The 27,612-nt window shown below is 40.6% G+C and overlaps 1 protein-coding gene across 2 annotated transcripts in view; it reads right to left on the bottom strand.

The window, feature by feature from the left end:
• The window catches only part of Ufc1 (Ubiquitin-fold modifier conjugating enzyme 1), a 91,601-nt gene extending 64,199 nt beyond the window's left edge, over nt 1-27,402 (bottom strand). Inside the window, exons 1-2 of one of the 2 annotated variants that reach the window (XM_076202912.1) lie at nt 27,181-27,362; nt 5,326-5,438 (exon numbers count right to left, since the gene is read on the bottom strand). In XM_076202912.1, the coding sequence (XP_076059027.1) occupies nt 5,326-5,394 (69 nt within the window). In that variant the 5' untranslated portion in view covers nt 5,395-5,438; nt 27,181-27,362. Of the gene's footprint in view, nt 1-5,325; nt 5,439-27,180 lie in introns of both variants that reach the window. The other variant, XM_076202911.1, reaches the window with a different exon arrangement.
• Between the last annotated feature and the right edge of the window lie 210 nt (nt 27,403-27,612).

Consider the following 27,612-nt stretch of genomic DNA (forward strand, 5'->3'; position numbering starts at 1 on the left):
GCTGGCGCTGCTGCTGCGGTAATTATTTCGTCATTAACGTTGCGAAGGACAAATCGGACTGGCGCCATGTGGCGCAGGAGTCACATCTGACGGCTGTGGGTAGGAGGCAGGCGATGGATAGCATCTCAACGATGGCAATGGGCAGGAGGCAGGCGATGGACAGCATATCGACGTATGGTGTGCTTGGTTCAATATTCCCCCGTGGCCATTCGGAGAGATGGAACAGTGGTGGGGGCAGTAGCAATGGGAGACGAGTCCATGGTGGTCACTCCAGATGGTCACCAGTGTAGCGATGCTACTTTTGGCGAAGAGAAAGAGGTTTTGGTTAGTTCGTCTCCCTTTATTGTAAGGTACGAGTGAACTGAGTGAACTGATTTTACATGCGGCGGAAGCCGCTATTTATACAGCGTGGGTAAGTTACCCGTGGTGCGTAATTACATAATTGCTCTGCGTTAGGTTAGGTCGGGTCAAGCATAGTCGCACAGGCAGAGAAGCGTCAGGTCGTGTGCGACCATGCACGCTCCACACTACATGACTGTCATGGCTGTACACTGCTTTTACTCAATGCTGTATACAAAGATAAATGTACTGTACCTATATCTCACACTTAGAATGGATTGAAATGGATGAGAAAATAGATCTTAAATTTTACATATATTTAGAGTCCATACAACAATTGAAGAATTAAGAAAAAATTATTAAAAGGAAACTACAATTTAAAAAACTTAAAAATGGTAAGCAAGATTATATCTAATACATGTGTGTGTATGTGTATACAGGTATAGTATATACATACAGTACCTGCATACATATATATACTGAAATACAGTACAGTATTAAAACAAAACAAAAATAGAAAAAATTATAAAAATGAAACTAAAAAGCATTGATAAATAAACAGTAAACAGCTTGTATTCAATAGTATTCAATAGAAAAAGTTACTTAAAAATGCAACAGATTGATATCATGTATCCTAGAATAGAACCCTCGTGTCGGCCATTTTGAATAGGATCCGACTTACGACTGGTTGGTCGGAACCTATCTAGGTCGTAACTCGGATAGTGGCTGTATATATATTATATACATTATATATATATATATATATATATATATATATATATATGTATATATATATAAAACCCTGTGGTGGGGGGAAAAGAATACTGCCACCAAGTCTTCCCACTTGAGTCACATGGAGAGGACTAGGCATCCTTTTCCCTGTAGCCCCACAGGGAACATTCCTAACAAGAGTAAAGGCATAAGAGGATCTGGGAGTTTTCCAACCAGTACCTTATGGTTTGGGTATTTTAAAATTGCGTGAATGTGGTACAGATGTGAGTAAAAGGGAAGAGATAGGTATGTTTGTGAGGAGAAAGATGGATGTGTTTGCATTGAGTGAAACTAAGTTGAAAGAAGGGGCAAGTGTGAGTTTGGGAGTGTAGCTGGGGGGGTTCCAAGGAGTGAAGAGAGGACAAGGGAGAGAAAGGGTGGCTATACTAGAAAGTGAAGAGACAGGTAAGTGTGTAGTGGAGTGGAAAGTTTCTTCAAGGTTAATGTGGATGAAGGTGAAACTGGGAAGGGAGATGTGGGTTTTTGTAAATACATTTATGCCTGGTAGTGAGAACAGCATAGAAGAAAGGGAGGCTTTTTGGATGGATCTAAATGAGTGCATAGGGGGATTAGGGAGAAATGTCAATGAAGTGGTATTGGGTGACCTTAATGCTAAGGTAGGAAATAAACCAATACATGGAGTGGTTGGGAAATGTGGAGTTCCAGGAAAAAACCATAGTGGAGAGTTGATGGAGATGTGTCTACAATTAATGATAGCAAATACAGTGTTTAGGAAGAAAGTCAAGCATAAGTACACATGGGAGAGGGTGGTGGATGGAAGGGTGGTAGAGCATTAATGGAATATATAGTGGTAACCAGGAGTATAGTAGAAGAGTTAATGATGTACATGTTCTTAGGGGAGAGAGTGGGGGAATATCAGATAATTTTTTGGTGGAAGGTAAGTTGTTGTTGTTGTTGTTCCCTAGACTGTCTGTAAGTTGAGAGTGGATGATGAATGGAGAAAGAGGAAAAGGACAGAAGGTAGGGAGTGGCTTAGAGTGAACTGCTTAAATGAGAAAGTAAAGGAGAAGGAGTACAGTAGAGTAGAACTAGGAGTGGAGGAATGGGGATGGTTCGAGGAGGGAGTCATAAGGTGTGCAAAGATGGTGTGTGGAACAAGAAGGACAGGAGGAAATAGAAGGAAGGGTAGTGAGTGGAGGGATGAGGAAGCAAAGAAGGGTGTAGAAGAGAAGTAAGCTTTCACAGACTGGTTACAAAATAGGATGAGAGAATCATATGAGAGGTACAAAGAAAAGAGAAGTAAAGTATAAGATAAAGGAAGCAAAGAGGAGAGCAGATGTGAAATGGGGTAAGAGTATGACAGAAAATTTTTATGGTAATAAAAAGATGTTTTGGAAGGAAATTAAGATAGGAAGAGGAGGAGAATCAAGTAGAGAAGAAAAGGTAAAAGGTGCAGATGGAGAGATGATAATGTAAGAAAAGGCAGTAAGAAGAAGATAGGCAGAGTTTTTAGGGAGTTGCTAAATGTGAAGGAAGATAGGGAGGGAAAGGTGGTTGCAGTGGAAAGCAATAAGAAAATGACCATGATGAGTGAGTAAAATGGAGGAGAAATAAGGAAAGATGAAGTGAAGGCAGTTGTTAAGATGATGAGAGCAGGTAAGGCACCTGGATTGGATGGATGTCATGCAGAATGTCTAAAAAAAAAAGGAAGTATAGCGATGGTGGCCTGGGTGGTGAGGATATTTAATGTTTGTTTAAGAGAGGGTAGAGTGCCAGAGGACTGGAGGAGTGCCTGTATAGTTCCACTTTACAAGGAAAAAGGGGACTAGTATGAGTGTAGTAATTTCGAAGGGATCAGCTTATTAAGTGTATTTGGGAAGCCTTATGGAAGGGTCTTAATTGAGAGGATTAGGAGAGGAACAGTGTGGGTTTAGGACAGGTAGGGTTATGTGGATCAGATTTTTGTGGTAAGACATATGTGAGAAAGCTTTAGAAAAAGGTAAGGATGTTTTTTGGGCTTTTATGGATTTGGAAAAGGCTTATGACAGTGTAGATAGGAAGGCACTTTGGGAGGTAATGCGGATATATGGGATAGGAGGAAAGCTTTTGAGAGCAGTCAAGAGTTTTTAGAATAGTAGAACTTGTATCAGAATCAGAAATAAATAGAGGTAAAGGTGGGGCTTCATCAGGGATGTTATGTCACCTTGGTTGTTCAATTTATAAATGGATGGGGTGGTGCGAGAAGTAAATGCAAGGGTAATGGGTCAGGGATTGGATATGGCTAAAGAAAATGGAGAAAAGTGGGAGATAAACCAGTTGTTGTTTGCTGATGACACTGCACCTGTAGCAGGATCAGAGGAGGGATTGAGGAAGTGACAGAGTTTGGGAAGGTGTGCGACAGAGGGAAGTTGAAGATAATGGTGGGTAAAAGTACGGGGATGAGATGTACATGGGGAGAGAGTGGCAGCAGACTGGAAGCGAGTATTAAAGGAGACTGGAGGAAGTGTATAGCTTTAGATACTTGGGTGCAAATCTGGCGGGAAAGGGAGGAGTGGGGGTGGAGGTAGAATGTAGATTGAGAGAAACAGGTAAATGCCTTGGTGGATTAAAGTGTAATGAGAAATAGACATTTGGGAATGGATGCTAAGAGGTATGACGGAGTGATTGTACCAACAGTAATGTATGGGGCAGAAACATGGAACATAAGAGAGGAAAAGAGGAGTTTGAATGTGTTTGCAATGAGGTGCCTGAGAAGTATGATAGGGGTTACTAGGCTGAATAGAGTGAGAAAGGAAGTGAAGAGGAGAATGGGGGTGGAAAGGGAGTTGGGAGATAGGGTTGTTGAAAGAGTATTGGGATGGTTTGGACACATGGAAAGAATGAATGAAGAAAGATTAGTAAAAGAGGTGTGGAAGGCAGAGTTGGAAGGAGTGAACATGAGGGGGCAGCTTAGGATGAGATGGATGGATGGGGTAAAGGGGGCATTGGGAAAGAGGGGAATGTCTGTTGAGTAAGGACAGAAGATAGGGGGTGAGTGGAAAATGGTTGTATATGGATGATGCTGTAATGCATGAAAGGGAGTTGGTGAAGATGGGGGATGAAGGAGCATGTATGACAAATAAATTGATGCTCCCTGAAAGGATTTCTCCCAGTCTTCTCCATTTCTGCATAAGGGGGACAGAGAGGGGTAGGTTCCTGATCTAATGAAGTGGCCTTGCTGTGGATGTGCTGTATCTTGCATCACTGCTTCTGACCCAGGACAGTGGGTGAAATGCAGGGATGACCCATTATCCAGGAGGTGCCAAGATAAGAGGGAGGGAAAGGGGAATATGGGAGTGGAGTATATTGGGGATGGAAAGGGTGAGAGTGGTTTTTATGCCTTTATTTTTTGGCTATTTCCCTTGTAAGGGGGAAAAATGCCTTTGGTATATATGTATATTTTTTACTCTATATATAAAAAAGAAAAAATGTATCAGATAGGAAGTTTGGGCCAGTGCATATACATATGCCCACAAGACAAAAGTGCAAAAAATATTAATGGTATTTTATATTTGATATATATGTATTGTTTATTTTACATTAAAAAAAAAAAAAAAAAAAAAGGTACCAAGTACAATGGGCCTTCACATGGCTGCAAGTAGGCAAAGTAGAAGTATGACTGAATGATATTTTTGACATAGCACGAAGGGATTTCTCCCCATCTCTTTTTCTGCATGAGAGGATGGAGAAGGGGGGGCATATTAAATGAAGCAGCCTTGTTGTGGATGTCCTGTGTCTTGCTACATTGCCTCTAACCCAGGGCAGTGGGTGAGATGCAGGGATGACCTGTCATCCAGGAGGAGCCAAGATAAGAGGGAGGGAGGGGATGAATGGGAATGGATATGTGGGGATGGAATGGGAGTGAATTTTATGCCTTTGTTTTTTTGGCTACCTCACTTGTAAGGGGGAAAAACCCATTGGTATATGTATGCACATAGTTATAAGTTGAATTTTTTTTATGAAGTCAATACATACTTAGCAATCAGAGACAAAAGTATACAAGCCATAATATATCTGATAATAATGGGTCCCACAAGATACATTGGGCCTTCATATACAGTGCTCGCCATGGCATTATGCCAGGTGAGCACCCTGGCATAATGCCGTGATGAAAAACAATGGTCTACTGTCCAGGGGGGTCTTTTCCCATCACAGCATTATGCCAGGTACCAACCATTTGCATGACGTCACTGCCTCCCAATAAACACCACATACCGACTTAGTGCCCGCGTGGCTGCTGTGGTGAGAGGAAGTGTTGCACCTTTGCTCTCTCATTCCTCCCATCTTTTGTCTGGGTTCCCCTTGGTTTCTGGGCTATACCTTGGTGACTATGGGTAAAAAGAAGTCATTAATGCCTGTAACTATAGCTCAGATCATAGGGCTTCACAAAGCTGGGCTCCAGACAAGAGAAATAGTGGCAAATGTTGGTGTGAGTGAGCGATCTGTGAGAAACTGGATGAAGCGTTTTAAGGCCAATTATGGTGTTGAGTTACCATCTGCTAAACTTTGGCCTGGCCCCTCGTACGTTGTGCTCAACAAACAGCTAGAGAGTACACCTACCATAACTCGCTCATGGTTTGGGGTAGTTTCACTGTTCAGTGTTGAACTCATAGTGCTCCCCAATAACCAGTATGTGAACCAATATAATTATCTGGAGGTGTTGTGTGACAATTTACCCGACATGTTTAACAAGTGTGGGACAACAGTATTCATGCAAGATGGCGCACAGTGTCACACCGCCAGATCTGTAGTTGGGTGGCTTAAGGACTGTGATGTGAGCTTCTTTAATGACTGGCCAGGTAATTGCCCTGACCTGAACCCCACTGAAAACCTGTGGTCAATAGTGAAGCGAAGTGTGATGGGCAAGGATATTAGTTCTATTCCACGGCTGAAGTCTGTCGTATGTGAGGCATGGATTAACAACTCCCCAGACCCTCAGGAATGTGTGTGTGAGTCTTCCTAAATGGCTGAGGGACATGGTGAAGGGTAAGGGAGGCAGCACCAAGTATTAGTACCTCTATAAGTGTGCAAATGTATTTTTATAGTACGTGTTTGTATTTACCTGGTTGTATCTTATGGGAAGGGGAGCTATGCTTATGATGTCCCATCTCTGTATCTCACCATATCTAACTTGCTCATTCTTGTATTGTTTTTGCACAAACTATTATTTTGTCTAGCATGTTCCATACATCCACCACTCTGTGGGGAAAGCTGTTCTTTTTCATGTCCTTTGTAATTTATGAGATCACAGTTACTCAGAAAGGTTAAAGTACCTGAATCTGTACTCTTTGGAGAGAAGATGGGATAGGTACACCATAATATAATCATGGAAAATACATACATACAAATATCAAAGGCATTTTCTCCAATTACAAGAGAGGTTCCCAAAAACCAAAGGCATAAAAACCACTCCACCCCTACTTCCTCTTTTCTTGGCTCCTGGATGATGGGTCATCCTTGCAACTTGTCCACTATCCTGGGTCAGAAGCAGTGTTGCAAGACACAGCACATCCACAGCAAGGCCACTTCATTAAATCAGCAACCCCCCCTCTCTGTCCCCTCATGTAGAATGGAGAAGACAGGGAGAAATCCCTTCAGGCTGGGTCAATTTATTTTTCATATATTTGCCCTCATACACCACCCACTGGCCCTCATGCATCATATCATCCATACACAACCATTCTCCACTCATCCCTATCTTCTGTCCTCTCCTGTCCTTCCTCAACAGACATTCCCCTCTTTCCCAATGCCCCTTTTACCTCATCCATCCATTTCCTCCTTGGTTGCCCCCTCATATTCACTCCTTCCAACTCTGCCTTCCACACCTATTTTACTAATCTTTCTTCACTCATTCTTTCCATGTGTCCAAACCAATATTCTTTCATCAACCCTATTTCCCAACTCCCTTTCCACCCCCATTCTCCTCATCACTCTATCCAGCATAGTAACCACCATCATATTTCTCAGGCACCTCATCTCAAACACATTCAAACTCCTCCTCTCTTATGTTCCATGTTTCTGCTCCATACAGTGCTATCAGTACAATCACTCCTTCATTTCACGCAGTGGACACGAACGGAGCAGCACGTATTTTTGGAGCGCTGGCTTACGAGCGAAAATATAAACAAGAAATTGGAAACGAACAGCGTCGGCCTTGTTGTTTATATACGGTGTGGCAGGGGCTGTGTATTCGTGGTGAAATGATGTAGGTCATAATTGTATCTCCGCTTAACTTTTTTTTTTCTTTATTTCAAAATGTAAACCCCTAAAGCTAAAGACTCAACTAAAAGAAGCCTGGAAGAAACAAGAATCAAAACACCATTAGGGGTAGTAAGAAAAAAATCATGCTTCGCATCAACACCTAGAGAATACCAAAGGTTAGACGCAAGTAGATTTTCTGGTTTTGAAAGAGAAGGCAATGGATTATTTAGAGTAGAGATGGATAGAGAACCCAGATACAGGAATATAATGAGGAATAGAGATATAAATGACATCATTGATGAACTATTAGAGCTTAAAAGCGAATACAAGATAATGTACCAGGAAGTATCAAACTTAAGAAAATCTAACGAAGAGAACAATAGGGAGATAGACGAGTTGAAAAGGGAATTAAAACAGCTTAAGGGTGATAATGAGAGGCTGAAAAGTGCGGATAATAGTAGGAACGAGGCTCTGAAACGAGAAATTAAAAGACAAATAAAGGAAGTGACTGAAAAGGTGGAAGAAAAAATCAAGGAGAATGACCTAAAGGAAATAAAAAAACAGTGGAAAATTGAACAGAAAAGTCAAGAAATATCCCTAAAGAAAATAATGGAACAACAGGTAAAAGATACCAAAGAAACTGTAATTCAGATTATTAAAGAGAAAAGTAACCTAGTTAGGGACACAGTGGATAGAAAAAGGTGTATAGTAGTCTATGGCATTAACCCCTTCCATACGGTGCCGCACACGTAGGCGTCATGGACTTAGATCTCGGTGGCAGCAGCCAATGCCAGCCGTACGACGTGTCGTAATAATACTCGCATCATAAAATATAGTCACCGCTTATATCGATCGTTCTCTCTTCACCCGTGAATTTTGATAACCATAGAAAATGCGATTACAAAAGAATTAGAAAGAATGTCATTATGGAGGGGCGACTACAATAAATATAATCAAGACGCCGATATGGCAGCCTCGCGAATACACTCGCTCCCCATGACGCCTACGTGTGCGGCACCATATGGAAGGGGTTAAAGAAAAGCACAATGTACCAAGATATCAGAGGGAAAAGGAAGAAAAAGAGATTGCCAAAGAAATACTAAAAGAGTTACAAACAGATGAGTTAGGCTGGGACCGAGAAATCGAGGAAACCCATAGAATGGGCAGGTACTCTAAAGATAAACAGTATAGACCACTAAAAGTTAAACTTAGATCGCAATCAAGCGCGGAAGAATTATTATCTAGAACAATAAGATTAGCAAACAGCGAACAGTACAAAAATATTTGGATAAAAAAAGAAATGAGTGAGGAAGAAAAAGAGAAAGAAAAAGAACTTAGGAATGAGGCGAATCAAAGGAATGAGAATAGAACTGAAAAGGAAAAGGAGTTTTTTTGGAGAGTGATAGACATGAGGCTGAGAAAAAGATATATAGGGAAAATGGAAACAAAGAAGACAGAAGGGGAGGAGGAGAAAAGAAACTAAAAATAGCTTATACAAATATAGATGGAATAATCTCAGGAATAAACGAACTAAATGATTATCTAGTCTCAGAAGAACCAGACATAATGGGAATTGTAGAAACCAAATTAAAGTACACCCTAACACCCCACTCTGTGGGACAAGGTGTATACAACTGTTGGACAAAGAATAGAAAGAACAAACAGGGCGGAGGAGTTCTAATATTGACTAAGAAAGATTTGAGTGTAACAAAAATAACTGAAGGAAAAAACAATGTAGAATCAATTATAGTACAAGTCGAAGGTAAACAAATGAAGAAAGGAAAATTTGCAGTGGTATATGTACCTCCTAAAACACAAGCCTGGACAGAAAGGGATCATTCCGAGTTACTAGAAGATACAAAAGATGAATTAATTGAAACACTGAAAGATGGAGGAAATACAGTGATTATGGGTGACTTTAATTCAAAAGAAATATGTTGGGAAGAAATGACAGTGAAAGGGGGAAACACTGGGGCAATGTACTCCTTGACTTGACCATTGAATACACAATGACCCAGTGGATTAAAGAAAATACTAGATACAGAGGAAATGAAGAACCCTCAAAATTGGACTTACCGGTAATACTTACGACAGAACCTGAGATCATTGAAAAAAGTTATTATAAAACTCAGATAGGAAAAAGTGACCACGTACTAATTGAAATGGAATTGAAAGATCAAATGGACCAAATCAAAAATGATAAACATAGAATAGGAAGACCTATGTATAACAAAACAAACTTTGAGAAACTTAAAACATTCTTTCGCAATGCAAACTGGGAAAAATTCCAAAACGATGATACAGGGATAGAAGAAAAATGGAACATATTAAAAGAAATTTATAATGAAGGAGTGAACAAGTATGTACCACAACAAAAAATGGAAAAGGCATACATAAAGAGCTGGTACAACAAAAGATGTAGTGAAGCTAAGGAAAAAAGAGACAAAGCTTGGAAAAAGTGGAAAAGAGATAAGAAACAAAGCAAATGGCAAACGTACATCAAACTAAGAAACGAATATGTAAAAATATGCAGAGATGAAAAGAGGAATTATGAAAAAAGGATAATAGACAAATGTAAGGAAGAACCCAAACTATTTTACAAATATGTAAATGGAAAACTGAAAAACAAACAAGAAATAGAAAAACTGCGCCAAGATAAAAAGGAATATACAGAAGAACTGGAAATGGCTGAAATTATGAACCACTTCAGATCAGTATTCACAATAGAAAACTCGCCTAACAGTGTAGATAGAGAGAGAGAATTATCCCCAGCAATGAAAGAAATAAACGTAACACAAAAAGAAATCAGTGATCAAATTAAAACCCTTGATGTCAGAAAATCACATGGCCCAGACGGGATTGCAAACTGGATACTGAAGGAATGTATGGAAGAATTAACTGACAAAATATATAATTAAATCCTCACTTAAAGAAGGAAAAGTACCAATGGACTGGAAAAAGGCAAACATTGTACCAATTTATAAGGGAGGTGATAAAGAAGATCCATCTAACTACAGACCGGTCTCACTAACAAGCACAATAGCAAAAATTTGTGAAAGAGTTGTCAAAAACAGATGGGTTAAATACCTGGAAGAAAAATCTATACTGAACCCAAATCAATTTGGATTCAGACAAGGGAGATCATGTACAACAATTCTGATCTGCTTTTACTCAAGATTTGTAGACATACTACAAGAAAGAGATGGATGGGCGGACTGTGCTTTTCTGGACCTGCAAAAGGCATTCGATAAGGTACCTTTTAAGAAATTAATAAATAAGATAGAATCAAAGGGTGGAATCAGAGGAAAATTATTGGAATGGATGGAAGACTTCCTGATTGGGAGGAAAATGAGAGTTGTAATTAGAGAAAAGTTCTCCAACTGGGAAGAAGTAAAAAGCGGTGTCCCGCAAGGATCGGTACTGGCCCCGATCATGTTCACCGTATACATTAATGACATGATGCAGATGATGCAAAATTACTTAAAAAGGTAAAAACGGAAGAGGACTGCAACTCATTGCAACAAGATCTGGACACAATATGGAATTGGACTCAAAAGTGGGAAGTGAAATTTAATATAAAGAAATGCAGTATAATGGAATTTGGAAAGAGTAAAAACAGAATATCAAAAGAATACAGAATTGAAGAAAAAATAAAAAAAGCAAACTCTGAAAAAGATCTTGGAGTGATGATTGGAAAGGACATGAAACCTGATAAGCATATAAATAAAATATTCGGAGAAACCTACAACTTATTGAGGTCAATCAAAGTGGCATTTACTTATATGGATGAAGAAATGATAAAGAAAATACTAACTACACTAATAAGACCAAAACTTGATTACGCAGCATCACTTTGGACACCCAGCACCAAAAAGAACATTAAGAAACTAGAAAGATTACAAAGAGCAACAACCAAACTAGCACCAACTCTTGCCGAACTAACATATTGAGCAAAGACTATCCAAACTGAACCTACCAACACTGGAACAAAGAAAAGAAAGAGGAGATTTGCTATCTACAGAATAATGAAAGGAATGGAAGTTTTAGACAGGAACGACCTGTTAGTGTGGGACAACGGTAAAATGAGAGGACACGGAAAAAAACTGAAAAAAGATAGCTATAGAAAAAACTTGAAAAGGAACAGTTTCCCACACAGAGCGATTAATACATGGAACAAATTAGACAACAAAACAGTATGTGCAAACACTATACAAGATTTTAAGATAAAAATTGACGCAGAGAGATACAAAGATGGGTCACCACGAGCATAGCTCCCCTCCCGTATATTACAACTAGGTAAAACAACTAGGTAAATACAATCTCCTCATATCATCCATTCCCAAATGTCTATTTCTCATTAGTTTTTAATTCTTCAAGGTATTTACTTGCTTCTCTCAATCTATATTCTACCTCCACCTCCACTCTCTTTCCCCACACATTCACACCCAAGGATCTAAAACTATCTACTTCCTCCTGTCTCTCTCCCTTAATACTCACTTCCAGTCTGCTGCCACTTTCTCCCCTTGTACATCTCATTACCTTACTTTTATCCACATTTATCTTCAACTTCCTTCTTTCGCACACCTTCCCAAACTATGTCACTAACTTCCTCAATCCTTTCTCTGATACTGCCACAAGTGCAGTGTCATCAGCAAACAACTAGCTTATCTCCCACTTTTCTCCACTTTCTTTAACCACCTCCAATCCCTGACCCACTACCTTTGCATTTAACTTTTGCACCACCCCATCCATGTATAAACTGAACCAAGCAGACAAAACTTGTCCCTGACAAAATCCCACCTTTACCTCAAACCACTCTCCATTTTTGATTCTAACACAACTTCTACTACTCTTGTAGAAACTCTTGACTGCTCTTAACCTCTTCACTGCGGGGCACATCGCACGTCTGGCAGCATTAGCTGCCCGATGTGCGATGTTGCATCATAATAATCGTATTATAAAAAATAAAGTCAGTGCTCAATCATCCATTCTCTTTCACCCGTGTATTTTGATAACCATAGAAAATTGATGAAGCCAGTTTAGAGAGAATGGAAATTATGTAGGTATGACTACAATAAATATAATCAGGATGACGACGTCGGCATCATCGGGTACCCACTTGCTCCTCATGCCGCCTACGTAGGCATCACCGTATGGAAGTGGTTAAGGGAGTGTCGCATTGCTTTATTGAGGTGAAATCAAATTCTCAAATATGTATTTAATGAATTTAAGCATAATTACCCTTTACACTAATGTATAGTTCCTCAGAGTATTGTGTTCCTCCCATGTATAAGGCATAGTGAAGATTTAGTGATGATATAGTGAGCTCTAGTGAAGCTCTAATTACTTACTGGAAAATCCTTCCACATCATTCAGCTTGGCATGAAATGAAAGCTTAAGAGTCTGGGAAACAAATATTATTGAGTACATTTTATCAAACTAATACCTCTGATTTTTTTTATTAATTTGTTTCTCTGAATAATTAAAAAATGCTGCAAAATTCAGGTTTCAGAAAAAAAATATATAAGAAATAATTTATTTTTTTACTGTAGAAAATAAAGAACATGTTTTTTTTTTCAAATGAAACAAAACTAACAAAAATACATAAAGAACAACCAAAGATATTACAACAGAAAGAACAAAAACATAAACTTTACAGGACGGGAGATTTAAATTTTTGCAACCATTTGTTTGACAGTTGTGATGTATAGCAAATCTCCAATTTCCTCTTCTCTGCTGATGAGGTGTGAGGTGATGGTGAGTGGTGTGGCATAGGTGGAGGTGTAAGGTGGGCGTGGCTAGTAGATGCTTACAAAGTGCTGGGTGCAGCTGTGCTGCTTTTCTCCTCTTTCTTTTTCCTTTTTGATTCTATTTCAGGCACTCACAGGCCCTCTCTACATTCTGTCACTTCACTCTCTTGTTTCTTGTTAATTTTTCCATGATCACAGCAACAATACAGGGTGAGGAATCAAAATTGTTGTGTACGGTGAGAGTGCCAGGAGCAACGTCACCTTACTTTGACCTTTTCAAGAGTACTGATGCCCTGTCCACTGTCTTTATGGGATATACTGGTGGGAGGAGTTGCCAAATATCTCCATAAACAATTCTGTAGCAAAAAATGAAATAGCTATAGAAATGTTGATGCTATTTCAATATATAGAATGTTTTTTTATGCAATGGGGTTGCCAGAGGTTGCCAATATTTTATCTATTTTATACTGTATAAAAAATAGAAACGAAATACACTTGTATAAGTGTTGCCACCATCATAGAGATTCTTTTGAAATGTTTACATAAAATTCGCTCATGTACCAGAATTTTTCGAATGATCGCTAGCAATGTTCCCTTAAAAGCTTTCCTCCTATCCCATATATCTGCAATACCTCCCACAGTGCCTTCCTATCTGCCGTCATAAGCCTTTTCCAAAACCATGAAAGCATAAAAAACATCCTTACCTTTTCCTAAAAAAAAAAAAAATCCACAAAAATCTGATCCACATAACCCTTACCTGTCCCATACCCACACTGTTCCCCACCAATCGGTCTCACTAATCGCCGACCAAAGCCAACCAATGACGGTTTTTTATCAAATGCACAATTCTATATAAAAATTTACCATATGGTTGCATTATTTGACCTATTTTCTTTAAATGTGTGATTTCCATGTAATATGATCAAAGAGAAGTTATGTTTTTATCCTCTGCAAAATTACCGACCACAGCTACGAATACTGTCCGACTATTTTATAGCCGACCAAACCCGAACAAGGACTGTTTTTTGCTGAAATGCATGATTTTATATAAAAAAGTAGCATATGATTGTATTATTTGACCTATTTTCTTGAAAATGTGTGATTTCCATGCAATTTGATCAAAGAGAAGTTACGTTTTTATCCTCTGAAAAATCACTGACCACAGCTACGTACACCATCCGACTCACTAATAGCCGACCAACGCCAACCAAACATGAACAAGGACAGTTTTTGCTGAGATGCAAGATTTTATATAAAAAATAGCATATGGTTGCATTATCTGACCTATTTTCTTTCAAATGTGTGATTTTCATGTAATATAATCAAAGAGAAGTTACGTTATTCTCCTCTGCAAAATTACCAACCACAGCTACAATTCGTCCAGCCCGCCACCTATGATCACTGGTGGTATGGATCAAACTACATCCTATTAAGTTTCTTACTATTGTGTTATTAGTGTAATAGATTCCATATACAGGGGTCCCTCAAATAAAGCGGGTTAGGTTCCTGAAATTACCGCGTATGACCAAATCCGCGTATACTGACTTTCCATATTAAATACCGAGAACTGTATGTATGTGTATGTGTACATGTGTATGTGCGTGCCTGTGTGTGTGTATTCACCTCGGATCTGCTGCAGTTTCTGTCGAGACAGCCAGACACCACCCTACGGCAGTGAGCTCAGAGCTCATTATTTGCCGATCTCTGGGTAGGTCTGAGACCACTCACACACCACACACCGGGACAGCAAGGTCACAACTCCTTGACTAACGTCCTGTACCTACTCACTGCTAGGTGAACAGGGGTTACACGTGAAAGGAGACAAACCCAACTTATCTCCGCCCGGCCGGGGAATCGAACCCCGGTTCTCTGGCTTGTGAGGCCAGTGCTTTACCGATCCGCCACCGAGCCGTGTATATAGTGTGTGTGTGTGTGTGTGTGTGCACGCGTGTATGTGGTGTATGTATGTGGCGTTTGTGGCGTATATATGTGTTTGTGCATATATACATGTGTATGTGGCGTATATACATGTGTGTGTATGTGGCGTATACACATTGTGTGTGTGTGTGGCATATGTATATGTGTGTGTATGTGGCGTGTGTATGTGTGTGTGGCGTGTGTGTGTGAATGTGTGTGTGTGTGCGTGCGTGTGTGCGTGCGTGTATGCGTCTGTGTTAACATGTACAAGTAAGCATGTACGTGCGTGTGTCTGTGTTCGTATTTGTGTGTACATGCATGCGCATTCACAACATACACTGGTTGTCTAACATGTGTCTACGTGTGCGTGTCTACGTGTACGTGTCTACACGTGTGTAAGCGTGTATATGTCTGTTTTTGATCTCCCAAACCACCACCGCCAGTAACAAGAACCTCATAAGAGAAATTAAGACACGACAAGCGCAGTCATTATCAGACTTATTAGTTGTGTTCCAAACGAAAGAAACATTACACTTCAACAGGTTAGGGCGGTAAAATTGTTTGCGATGTTGCCGCATGTGTGCGTATGCGTGCCCGACTAGGCGTGAATTTTAAAACGGTTCTCTACATTTGAGATGGTTTTGAAATAAAATCCGCGTATGATTGAATCCGTGTTATTCGAATCCGCGTTATTTGAGGGACCCCTGCAGTTGAATTATTTGAACTATTTTCTTGAAAATGTGTGATTTTCATGTAATTTGACCAAAAAGAGAAGTTATGTTTTAGCCTCTGCAAAATGACCACCCACAGCTACGAATATTGTAACAAATTAGCATATGGTTGCATTATTTGAACTATTTTCTTTAAAATGTGCGATTTTCATGTAATTTGATCAAAGAGAAGTTATGTTTTTATCCTGTGCAACATTATCGACCACAGCTACAATTCGTCCATCCCGCCATCTATGATCACTGGTGGTATGGATCAAAATTCACTCTATTAAGTTTCTTCCTATTGTGTTATTAGTGTAATAGACTGCATATAGTTGAATTATTTAAACTATTTTCTTTAATATGTGTGATTTTCATTTAATTTGACCAAAGAGAAGTTACGTTTTAATTCTCTGAAAAATTACCAATCACAGGTACGAATACCGTCCAGCCCGCCATCCATGATCACTGGTGGTATGGATCAAACTGTACTCTATCAAGTTTCTTACTATTGTGTTATTAGTGTAATAGATTGCATAAAGTTGAATTATTTAAACTATTTTCTATAAAATGTGTGATTTTCATGTAATTTGATCAAAGAGAAGTTATGTTTTAGCCTCTGCAAAATGACTGCCCACAGCTATGAATACTGTAACAAATTAACATATGGTTGCATTATTTGAACTATTTTCTTTAAAATGTGTGATTTTCATGTAATTTGATCAAAGAGAAGTTACAATTTTATCCTATGCAAAATGACCGACCACAGCTACGATTTGTCCAGCCCGCCATCTATGATCACTGGTGGTATGGATCAAACTTCATTCTAAGTTTCTTACTATTGTGTTATAGTGTAATAGACTGCATATAGTTGAATTATTTGAACCATTTTCTTTAAAATGTGTGATTTTCATGTAATTTGATCAAAGAGAAGTTATGTTTTAGCCTCTGCAAAATGACCGCCCACAGCTACGAATATCGTGACAAATTAGCATATGGTTGCATTATTTGAACTCTTTTCTTTAAAATGTGTGACTTTCATGTAATTTGAACAAAAAGAGAAGTTACGTTTTTATCTTCTGCAATATTACCGACCACAGCTACGAATATCGTCCAGCCCGCCATCTATGATCACTTGGTGGTATGGATCAAATTTCACTCTATTTTCTTCCTAATGTGTTATTAGGGTAATAGACTGTATATAGTTGAATTATTTGAACTATTTTCTTTAAAATGTGTGATTTTCATGTAATTTGATCAAAGAGAATTTATGTTTTTATCCTCTGCAATACTACCAACCACAGCTACGATTCGTCCAGCCTGCCATCTATGATCACTGGTGGTATGGATCAAACTTCACTCTATTAAGTTTCTTACTATTCTGTTATTAGTGTAATAGATAGCATATAGTTGAATTACTTGAACAATTTTCTTTAAAATATGTGATCAAATTACATGAAATTTGATCACTCATTTTAAAGAAAATATGCAATCTATTACACTAATAACACAATAATAAGAGACTTAATAGAGTGTAGTTTGATCCATACCACCAATGATCATAAATATTGGGCTGGACGAATTGTAGCTGTGGTCGGTAATTTTGCAGAGGATAAAAACGTAACTTCTCTTTGATCAAATTACATGAAAATCACACATTTTACAGAAAATGGTTCAAATAATTCAACTATATACAGTCTATTACACTAATAACACAATAATAGTGAAGTTTGATCCATACCACCAGTGATCATAGATGGCGAGCTGGACGGTATTCATAGCTGTAGTCGGTAATTTTATAGAAGATAAAAACGTAACTTCTCTGTGGTCAAATTACATGAAGATCACACATTTTAAAGAAAATAGTTCAATTATGCAACCATATGCTAATTTGTTTTGGTATTTGTAGCTGTGGTCAGTCATTTTGCAGAGGCTAAAACCTTCTTGGGTCCAATTACATGAAAATCACACATTTTCAAGAAAATAGTTCAAATAATTCAACTATATGCAGTCTATTACACTAATAACACAATAGTAAGAAACTTAATAGAGTGAAGTTTGATCCATACCACCAGTGATCATAGATGGCGGGCTGGATGAATTGTAGCTGTGGGCGGTCATTTTGCAGAGGCTAAAACATAACTTCTCTTTGATCAAATTACATGAAAATCACACATTTTAAAGAAAATAGTTTAAATAATTCAACTATATGCAGTCTATTACACTAATAACACGATAGGTATAGAGTGTAGTTTGATCCATACCACCAGTGATCATAGATGGCGGGCTGGACAAATCATAGCTGTGGTCGGTAATTTTGCAGAGGATAAAAACGTAACTTCTCTTTGATCATATTACATGGAAATCACATATTTGAAAGAAAATAGGTCAAATAATGCAACCATATGCTATTTTTTATATAAAATCTTGCATTTCAGCAAACACCGTCCTTGTTCGTGTTTGGTCGGCTATTAATGTTATGGAGCGGAGATACATGCATTCCTTCAAGCTGCAAGAACTTTGTATACCCCGCAAGCTGAGAGAGTGGTTGAAAAGCCCACCAAAGTCTCTCATGACGACGACAACGAGGACGAGCCGGATGACATTTGATTTGCAGGTAATGATTTATTAAACACAGGTTAGATTAGGTTAGTTTAGGTTACACGAATTTATCATCCTTTCATTTCTTTGACGTCAGCATCTATCGTAACAAACATGGCGTACCATTCGTCCGACACAACTTCATTGCTTACGAAATCTGTTTTAGCACCTTTTTTGTTTTTTATTTCTGCTCACAAAATTGCATATTAGGTTGATAAATTATAATTTACAAAATTGATAATTAATTTTCTATTACTATATTGCACCCTCTCACCTTTATGGATCTGGAAAAGGCTTACGACAGGGTAGACAGAAAGGCACTGTGGGAGGTTATGCGGATATACGGGATAGGAGGAAAGCTTCTGGGAGCTGTCAAGAGTTTTTATGAGAGTAGTAGAGCTTGTGTCAGGATTAGAAATGGAGAGAGTGAGTGGTTTGAGGTAAAGGTGGGACTTCGTCAGGGATGTGTTATGTCACCCTGGCTGTTCAACTTATACATGGATGGGGTGGTGCGAGAGGTGAATGCAAGGGTAGTGGGTCAGGGATTGGAGATGGTTAAGGAAAATGGAGAAAAGTGGGAGGTGAGCCAGCTGTTGTTTGCGGATGACACTGCGCTTGTGGCACAATCGGAGGAGGGATTGAGGAAGCTGGTGACAGAGTTTGGGAGAGTGTGTGATAGAAGAAAGCTGAAGATAAATGTGGGTAAAAGTAAGGTGATGAGATGTACAAGGGGTGAAAGTGGTAGTAATCTGGAAGTGAGCATTAAGGGGGTACGCGACACCTGGGGGGGTGAATTTGGTCAAGATATGGCATTTTTCAAAACTGTGTTCAAAATGTTCGTATACCACTTAGAAATAAATCCCGACAAATAATTTTCCAGCTGCGCGCAATTTAAAGGTCCTGGGTGAGGTTTAAAGGGACAGATTTAAAGGCGCAACCCACACTAGAGGGAGGCGTGCCACTTAGGACCTTCAGGCGCAGTGAATAACGTTGAAATTTGATTGAATTTACACTCGCCCAGTGTATCAACGGCCAATACGATTGTGGAGGGGAAGGGAGGAAGGTGGAGGGAGAATATTTCGCCAACTTTGTGCGAAACTAAGCGTTAGTTCCCGGCTAGCTCTGAAAAGGGAAGTACGCATGTCTCATGAGCTCTCATTGCAATCTATTACTTTAGCTAGTACATATTACTCTTTAGTACAGTCATCATGGGTAGCAAAAAGAACAAAAGAACATCACAATGACAAAAAACAGCAGTTAAAGATGGCAAGCAGTCAAAGACGACTAAAGATCTCACCACCTCTCACTCCACCACCGCCCTCACCTGCACCTCTGTGACGGTGACAGAGGTAAAGGACAACATTAGAATAAACAATTCAAAGAGGAAGATTAAATCCAAAGAAGAAAGCAAGAGGAAAAAGATCAAGGCTATACAGGAAGAAGAAAGAAGAAGGGACATCATATGATGCTGGAGGGGGTGCCCTACCAACATAGATTGGCGAGGGGAATCTGATGAGGAAAGAGAAGGCGCCCACTACTGGAAAATAAACCTCTTTCCAATGATTTAGATACCCTGAAGACCCCCAGCAGAGAGGTTTCATATGAAGAAACCGCCAAAGGTGCAAAAAAGCAAATTATATGATGTTGTCGTCTGTGCGTCGTCACTACTGTGACATACTTATACTTTAGTTTTTCAGTATTTAAAGTACTTATAATTAAAATATGTTGATACTTTTTACTGTACTTACTTATTATATAATAAGAATTAAGCCATGAAAAAATCAGTCAAATTGGTGAAACTATAAGCAAGTTACAGATATATTCATATTTCAAGTTGCCATATCTCCGTTCGATATTTTTCTACTTTTTTTTGACCATAAAAAATCTAATATACATCAGATTTAGATGAAACTTACAGGGAATATTACTTTTAGTAACTGCTAGGGCCGATCATTCGAATATTTTGAATAGGATGAAAGAGTTCGGAGTAATAATGGAAACAAGAGCAAAAAAATTGTATTTTTCACAATTTTTGCCAGCCATTAAAATTGAAATGCCTGTATGCAAAAGTATAAAGGAAATTGTTCAATTACTCAATGACCGGCCCTAGGTGTGCCTACTGACTAATCATAGCCAAAATATAAAACAAATTGGTCCACGTATTATGGTGCTGTGCACTTTTAAATGTCGCTACTGGTATACGTACATGTGTACATGTGTACATACATCATTCTGCTTCACCTAAAATGTAGGCAATATGGATACCTATTTACCTGAGAAGTTTCAGCTCTTTACTCTAAATATTTTAGAAAATGACCTCCAGGTGTCGCGTACCCCCTTAAGGGAGAGGAAGTGGATAGTTTAAGATACTTGGGTGCAAATGTGGCAGGAAAGGGTGGAGTAATGGTGGAGGTAGAATGTAGATTGAGAGAAGCGAGTAAATGCCTTGGTGGTTTAAAAAGTGTAATGAGGAATAGGAATCTGGGAATGGATGCTAAGAGGAAACTGTATGAAGGAGTGATTGTGCCAACAGCACTGTATGGAGCAGAAACATGGAACATGAGAGAGGAAGAGAGAAGGAACTTGAATGTGTTTGAGATGAAGTGTCTGAGAAGTATGATGGGGGTTATTAGGCTAGATAGAGTGAGAAATGAGGAAGTGAGGAGGAGAACAGGGGTGGAAAGGGAGCTGGGAGATAGGGTGGATGAAAGAGTGTTGGGATGGTTTGGACACATGGAAAGAATGAGTGAAGAAAGACTAGTAGTAAAGGAGGTATGGAAGGCAGATGTGGAGGGAGTGAACATGAGGGGATGTCCTAGGATGAGATGGATGGATGGGGTGAAGGGGGCTTTGGGGAAGAGGGGAATGTCGGTTGAGGAAGGACGGGAGACGACAGAAGACAGGGGTGAATGGAGAATGGTTGTATATGGAAAATGTTGTGATGCATGAGGTGGATTGGACGGGGGAATGGGGGTGAGGTAGTGTGTGTGAGCAAAAATTTTTGACGCAGCCCAAAGGGATTTCTCGTCCTCTCCTTTATATGGGGGGGGGGGGGACGGAGAGGGGGGGGTCGCCGATTTAATGAAGCGGCCTTGCTGTGGATGTGCTGTGTCCTGCGACACTGCTTCTGACCCAGGGCAGTGGATAGGGTGCAGGGATGACCCGTCATCTAGGAGGTGCTAAGGTGGGAGGGAGGGTGGAGGAGTGTGGAGTGTTTTCGGGGATGAAATGGGTGGGAATGTTTTTGTGCCTTGTCCTTTTTGGCTACCCCCCTGGTAAGGGGGGAAGAAGCCTTGGTATATGTATGTATGTATATTGCACCCATGATCGAAACTAAAAATCTACCAATAATTTTCTCAAAATTGACAACTTAATCATTGTCATGGCAATATGATCGGTGTTAGTAGGAATAGCATAAAAGGAAGGTCCTACATTGTTTTTGACATGCTCAGGTGATTTGTTGACCCATAAAATATAAATGCCAAGTAACATTTAAATTTGACCAGTGGTTTGGATTTTTCATTTTATGGATGATTATCTCTAAATTGACAACTTACTTGTTGCCATGGAAATACAAATTTGGTATGATGCAGATGTCCCACATTGTTTTTGATATACCCAGGTGATTTGCTGACCCATAAAATCCATGAATTACAAATCTAATTAAAATTCGATCAGTGGTTTTTAGTTTGTGCAAAAATTTGGAATTGCAGAAAACTTCAAAATGTCCTATCTCCCTTATTTTTAAGCTATTAAATTTTTTTTTTGTCTGTACTGAAAAAGTCTCATATGCAACAAGAATTAAAGGGTTAAACCAAACTTGGAATTTTAATACTGGGGCTATTCCCACTGACCTAAGGTCAGGTCAGACGCATTCACAGTGCTCCGTATTTATCTTCTGTATTCAAGAATTACTGAAGAGTTTATCCAATGAATTAGTACACACATGCACAAAAACAAAGACCCAGTCGAGTGAAAGTGAAAGTGAAGTGCATCATATAAGCGAAACCCCACAAATCCTATTTCATAAACAAACCCAAGCGACCAAGCGTCTGACGCACAAAGCATCATGGCTTCCTCCGCCCAATCACAACATACAGATATCTGCGCTTCGTGTGGCGCGGACGGAGACACTGAACACACCATAGGCTGTAATGGATGTCCTAATTGGATCCACTACCTTTGCACGGGGCTTCCCCTATATCAAATCATGTTCTTCATAAAAACAAACAGAAAATACACATATAAAATGTGTTTTGATAAGACATACGGGGATGACGACGTAGTGATGAATGAAACAAAGGAGGCGGAAGACGCTTTAATTTGGCAGGATAAAAACCTCCCAAAAACGAGCAAACTGACAAGAGATATCAGTGCCTTCCTGAATGCATCGAACCCACTTCCACCAACACATAAAAGGGTAGATAACGAGGACTCACTGATCCAAAAGGACACCACAACATCCCAACAACCACTGCACACCACACAACAACACATATCAACTGACCAAACCCCAAACCACCCCACAGGGACGAAGCCCAAGACTACAGAGAAAGGGCAAGTAACTAGTAACTCTGATCACACCAACTCTGTTAAAGAGCCTCACCCCACCAGGACAATTCCCAAGGCTAAGGCCCTTGATGCCACAGACACAGTGGCAGTCGCCACCAAGACAGGGGAGACTCATAACCCTGTCTAAACCAAAGCGACGAAAGTACCTCACCCTACTGGGACAATTCCCAAGGCTAAGGTTTCGGATGCCAAGACGAAACAAGCCTCTGACCCTACCCAACCCCCTCAGGCAAACCCACCTACAAGCCTAAGCCCAGCCAACCCCCCTCAGAACGGGGCTAGGCTCAAGGACCAGGGCAAGGATACTATAAGAAAGGCCGATGCAGACATGGCAACTCGGGCAAGGAATGCAACTACAGACACCCCAAACCATGCCACAAGCTTTTGACACACGGTACTCGGGATGATTGTGGTTGCAAATTAGGAAGGGATAAATGCTCTCAGTTCCACCCACTCATGTGTAAGAATTCTGTAAGGCACAGCATATGCCGAGTCAAGTATTGCAAATTCATGCATGTCAAAGGGACGTGGAAACCAAATGACGCCAAAACCCAGGTCGCACAATCAAACACCAACAACAACAAAAAACCTGGTAACCTGGGGAGCAAACCAGGAAATACCAGACACAAGGCAGCACCAAGGACACCCACAGGCTCCCCATCAAACACACACACAAATGTTAGCTCACCTTTTTTAGTGATAGCGACAGCTCTACAGACCACCATGAACATGCTGACCAAAGCTGTAGAGTCCCAGGGCTTAATACTATCCTCCCTGATGCAAGTAAGTCACAGGAACTGGCCACCACCTCAGGCCCATCCAACATTCCCCTGGGCACCCGTCGTTCACACCAACTAGAGTCCATCCTAATGGGTAACATACAGGGCCTCTACCCTAAAAGCAACAGAAGCAAAGTCTCCTTCCTGAAGGAACTAACGCTAGAAGAGAACCCAATGTTCATTGCCCTAACGGAGACTCACCTGCTACCGACTTAAAAGACTCTGAGATAGGAATAACCAACTACACCCCATTTAGAGCTGACAGAGAAGGAAGAAGCCATGGTGGTGCAATGGTCTACCTCAGGCACAATCTAGCTGCCCACACCAAGACACTATTATCTCACTCAAACAGGGTGATAGAACTCTTAGCCTTACACATCACCAACATAAATCTAATCATTGTAAACTGCTACCACCCACCTCAGTGCTGGAGACCACCCCACATGCCATGACAGATATCATCATGTGTGGTGACTTCAACTTCCCCTTTATATGCTGGCCTGATGGCAGAACCAGTGGGGGCACTCCAGAAGACCAAGCCCAAGCCAAACCCCTTCTAGAGACCGCTGACAAACTGTTCCTAAACCAGCATATAATGGAGCCGACTAGAAGGAACAACATACAACATATTCATAATCATATTACTCACCGCTCCATTAACACACTGAAAGACAACACACTGCTGCATGCCAGACCCCCTGATATCCACCCTTCTGAATCCTCTCTCCCACGAAAGGACAGAGTCCACCTGGCCAGACTGTGGTGCGGCCACCACCCAGCACTTCTAAGCTACCAGAAGAGGCTGGATGACCACATTGTGAACAGCTGCCCAGGATGTAACACTTCACCCCATACTATACAACACATAATGGAAGACTGCATTATACACAATCATGCACGCAAACAACACAACATACACTCTATAAAGGATTTGTGGGAAAACCCAGTTTCGGCTGTGGCATTCCTTGGGGAGACGGGACTGCTCGTACAGACAGTCTAGTGAACGACAACAACAACAACAACATACTGGACCTCTTTTTTTTACCAGTAATGAAGAGTTGGTCAGCAATATAATCCATATCAACACAACTTACATCAAAAGTAAGACACCACAGGAATCCCTGACTCCTCCGGACATGACACCCTTTGCCAGCTTCAACTTCTTCAGTCAAAAGGTAGACTGGGAACAGTTACAACAGGATCTCAGGAAGATTGACTGGAAGCTGGCACTGCAGGAAACTGACCCCAACACCACTCTCAACACACTATTGAGGATTTTGCTGGAGGTGTGTACTGCCTATGTGCCATGAAAAAGCAACAAAAAGGATCGCAGGTACTCCATCCCGCGTGACAGGAAAACCCTCATGCGAAAGCATGCCAACCTCAACCTAAAACTCATTAAAAGTAGCAATGAGACCCAAAGGCTCTCAATCTCCTCAAAAATAGAGGACATAGAGCAGAAAATCAAACACTCACGCGAGGAGCAGAGAAGAACGGAGGAATACCAAGCTATAGAAAACATAAGGCATAACCCGAAATTCTTCTACAGCTACTGTAAGAAATTCCTCAAAACCAAGTCACAGATTGGGCCCCTAGTGACTGAACAAGGCACCATAACAGATGACCCACAGGAAACCAGCCAGATGCTGGCACACCAATACAACAGTGTGTTCAGCATACCAAAGACACAGATGGAAATCCTCGATCCCACAACCTTTTTCAACCAGGTGACCACGAACCTGAACCAGCTTACCGACATCCAAGTGACAGTAGGGGACATCAAAAAGGCAATAAAGGAACTTAGGATTAATTCGGCCGCTGGACCAGACGGCATTCCGGCAATCCTACTCCTAAAATGCAGCGAGGTCTTGGCAGTCCCAATCCATATGTTATGGCTAGCCTCCCTTGACAAAGGAGAGATCCCGGCACTACTGAAACAAGCCATCATAAGCCCAATATACAAAGGAGGAGAAAGAACTACCAAAGAACTACCAAAGAACTATCAACCTGTCGCCCTCACGTCCCACATTGTCAAGGTAAATGAGAAATGTGTAAAGGACAAGCTGTTCACACACCTTGAAGTGAATAAACTCATTAAAGAGAACCAACATGGTTTTAGGAAAGGTCGGTCATGCCTCTCAAACCTACTGGCACACTATGACTGGCTACCACAGAACCTGTCAGAGGGGAGAAATGTTGACGTAGTATTCCTAGACTTTGCCAAAGCCTTCAACAAGGTGGACCACGGTGTCCTCCTCCACAAGGCAAGGGATCTAGGAATCTCAGGGAAGCTAGGAGTCTGGCTTCACAACTTTCTGACAGACTGTACACAAACAGTCGCAGTTGATGGTGTGAAGTCCATCGAATCCAAGGTAATAAGAGGAGTACGTACCACAAAGATCTGTACTCGGCCCCCTCCTATTCCTAGTCCATATGAATGACATAAATAAGAGGGTACACTCAACCCTCCTGTCTTTTGCCGATGATACCCACATCAGCCGTGCAGTGTGGGAAAGTGGGGGCGTGCAACATCTACAAGACGAACTTAACTCAGTTTATGCATGGGCCAACAACAGCAACATACAATTCAATGAAGAGAAGTTTGAGGTCTTGAGATATGGCACAAACCAAGGCATTAAAGACAACACTAAACTGCACACGGAAAGAGGTATGAAAATCACACCCAAAGCCCATGTAAAAAGCCTGGGCATTCACTTAAGTGATGATGCCACTTTCCAGCACCACATCATGCAGTCAGTGAAAAGAGCAAGAGGGATGGCCAGCTGGGTCCTAAGGACTTTCTCTTCAAGAGAGGTTCAAGTGATGCTTACCCTCTGGAAGGTGCTTATTCAACCGATCCTGGACTATTGTAGCCAACTCTGGTCGCCACACAAATGCGGAGACATCCAGATGCTTGAAGCTGTCCAAAGGAACTATACCAGGCACATCAAAGGGATGCAAGATCTCAACTATTGGGATCGCCTGGGAGCACTAGGACTCTACACTCTCAACAAAGGAGAAGAGAAACATACAAGGCCATTTACACATGGAAAATCCTAGAGGGACTTGTTCCAGACCCCACGCCCTCAACAATCAAGCCATACCCCGTTATGACCTGGGGCCGTTTTGACTGGACACGGTAAGGCATGGGCTTAAGTGTGAGAGATAAACTCTCCCATCAAGAGCCCCGGAAAGGATTAAGACCCTACTGGCAACCAGCCTAGGCCATGAGGGTCCAAAAATCTGCAACGCCCTCCCAAAAGAGGTGAGAGAAAACTAAATATTCGGTGGACAGATTCAAACATGCACTGGGCAGATTCCTGCGTAAGGTGCCAGACGAGCCTCCAGTGCCAGGCTACACCGCCATCAGTAGGTTCCATCCAAACTCACTACCAGACCAACTGACCCTCGCGAGGAGGGACAACAGGACTGGCAACAGCGGTAGTCCACTACGGCTGTGAGGATTGACCTCAGAACTTCACTAAGTAAACTAACTTACTAAGTAAGTACTTAATTTTTGTGCCCAATAAATATACAAACCTTAATAAGAGCCTGGTATTCCTCTTTTAACCTTTGTACCCATGCTTCTTTATCCCTTGGCCCTGCTTTTGTTTTGAGTAGGGGTATACCACTCAAAGTTTTCCGGGTTGCGTTATCTACCATTTTCACTAAATTATTCTCTCCTGACTGCCACTGAACAGCTGTTTACAACTGACTACTCTCCAGGGGTGACGTGTGTACATTCGATATGTAATGAATAAAACATTTATTTTTCGTAATAATTTTCTACGTTTATATTTGTCAATTCAGAAATTATATATTAAAATCACTCAAATAAGCATAGATTAATAGAATGGAAATAAGAAATAATTTCCAATAGATTTTTTTTATCTAACATGAGCCAGCCTAAACATCAACAAAGACCGATGCTGTTCAATTTTTACTTGTTATCTAGTCACGAAAAGTAGTATA

The sequence above is a fragment of the Oratosquilla oratoria genome, chromosome 19 (genome assembly GCF_046742065.1).
Source record: "Oratosquilla oratoria isolate Oo_2021 chromosome 19, ASM4674206v1, whole genome shotgun sequence".
Taxonomy (NCBI): domain Eukaryota; kingdom Metazoa; phylum Arthropoda; class Malacostraca; order Stomatopoda; family Squillidae; genus Oratosquilla; species Oratosquilla oratoria.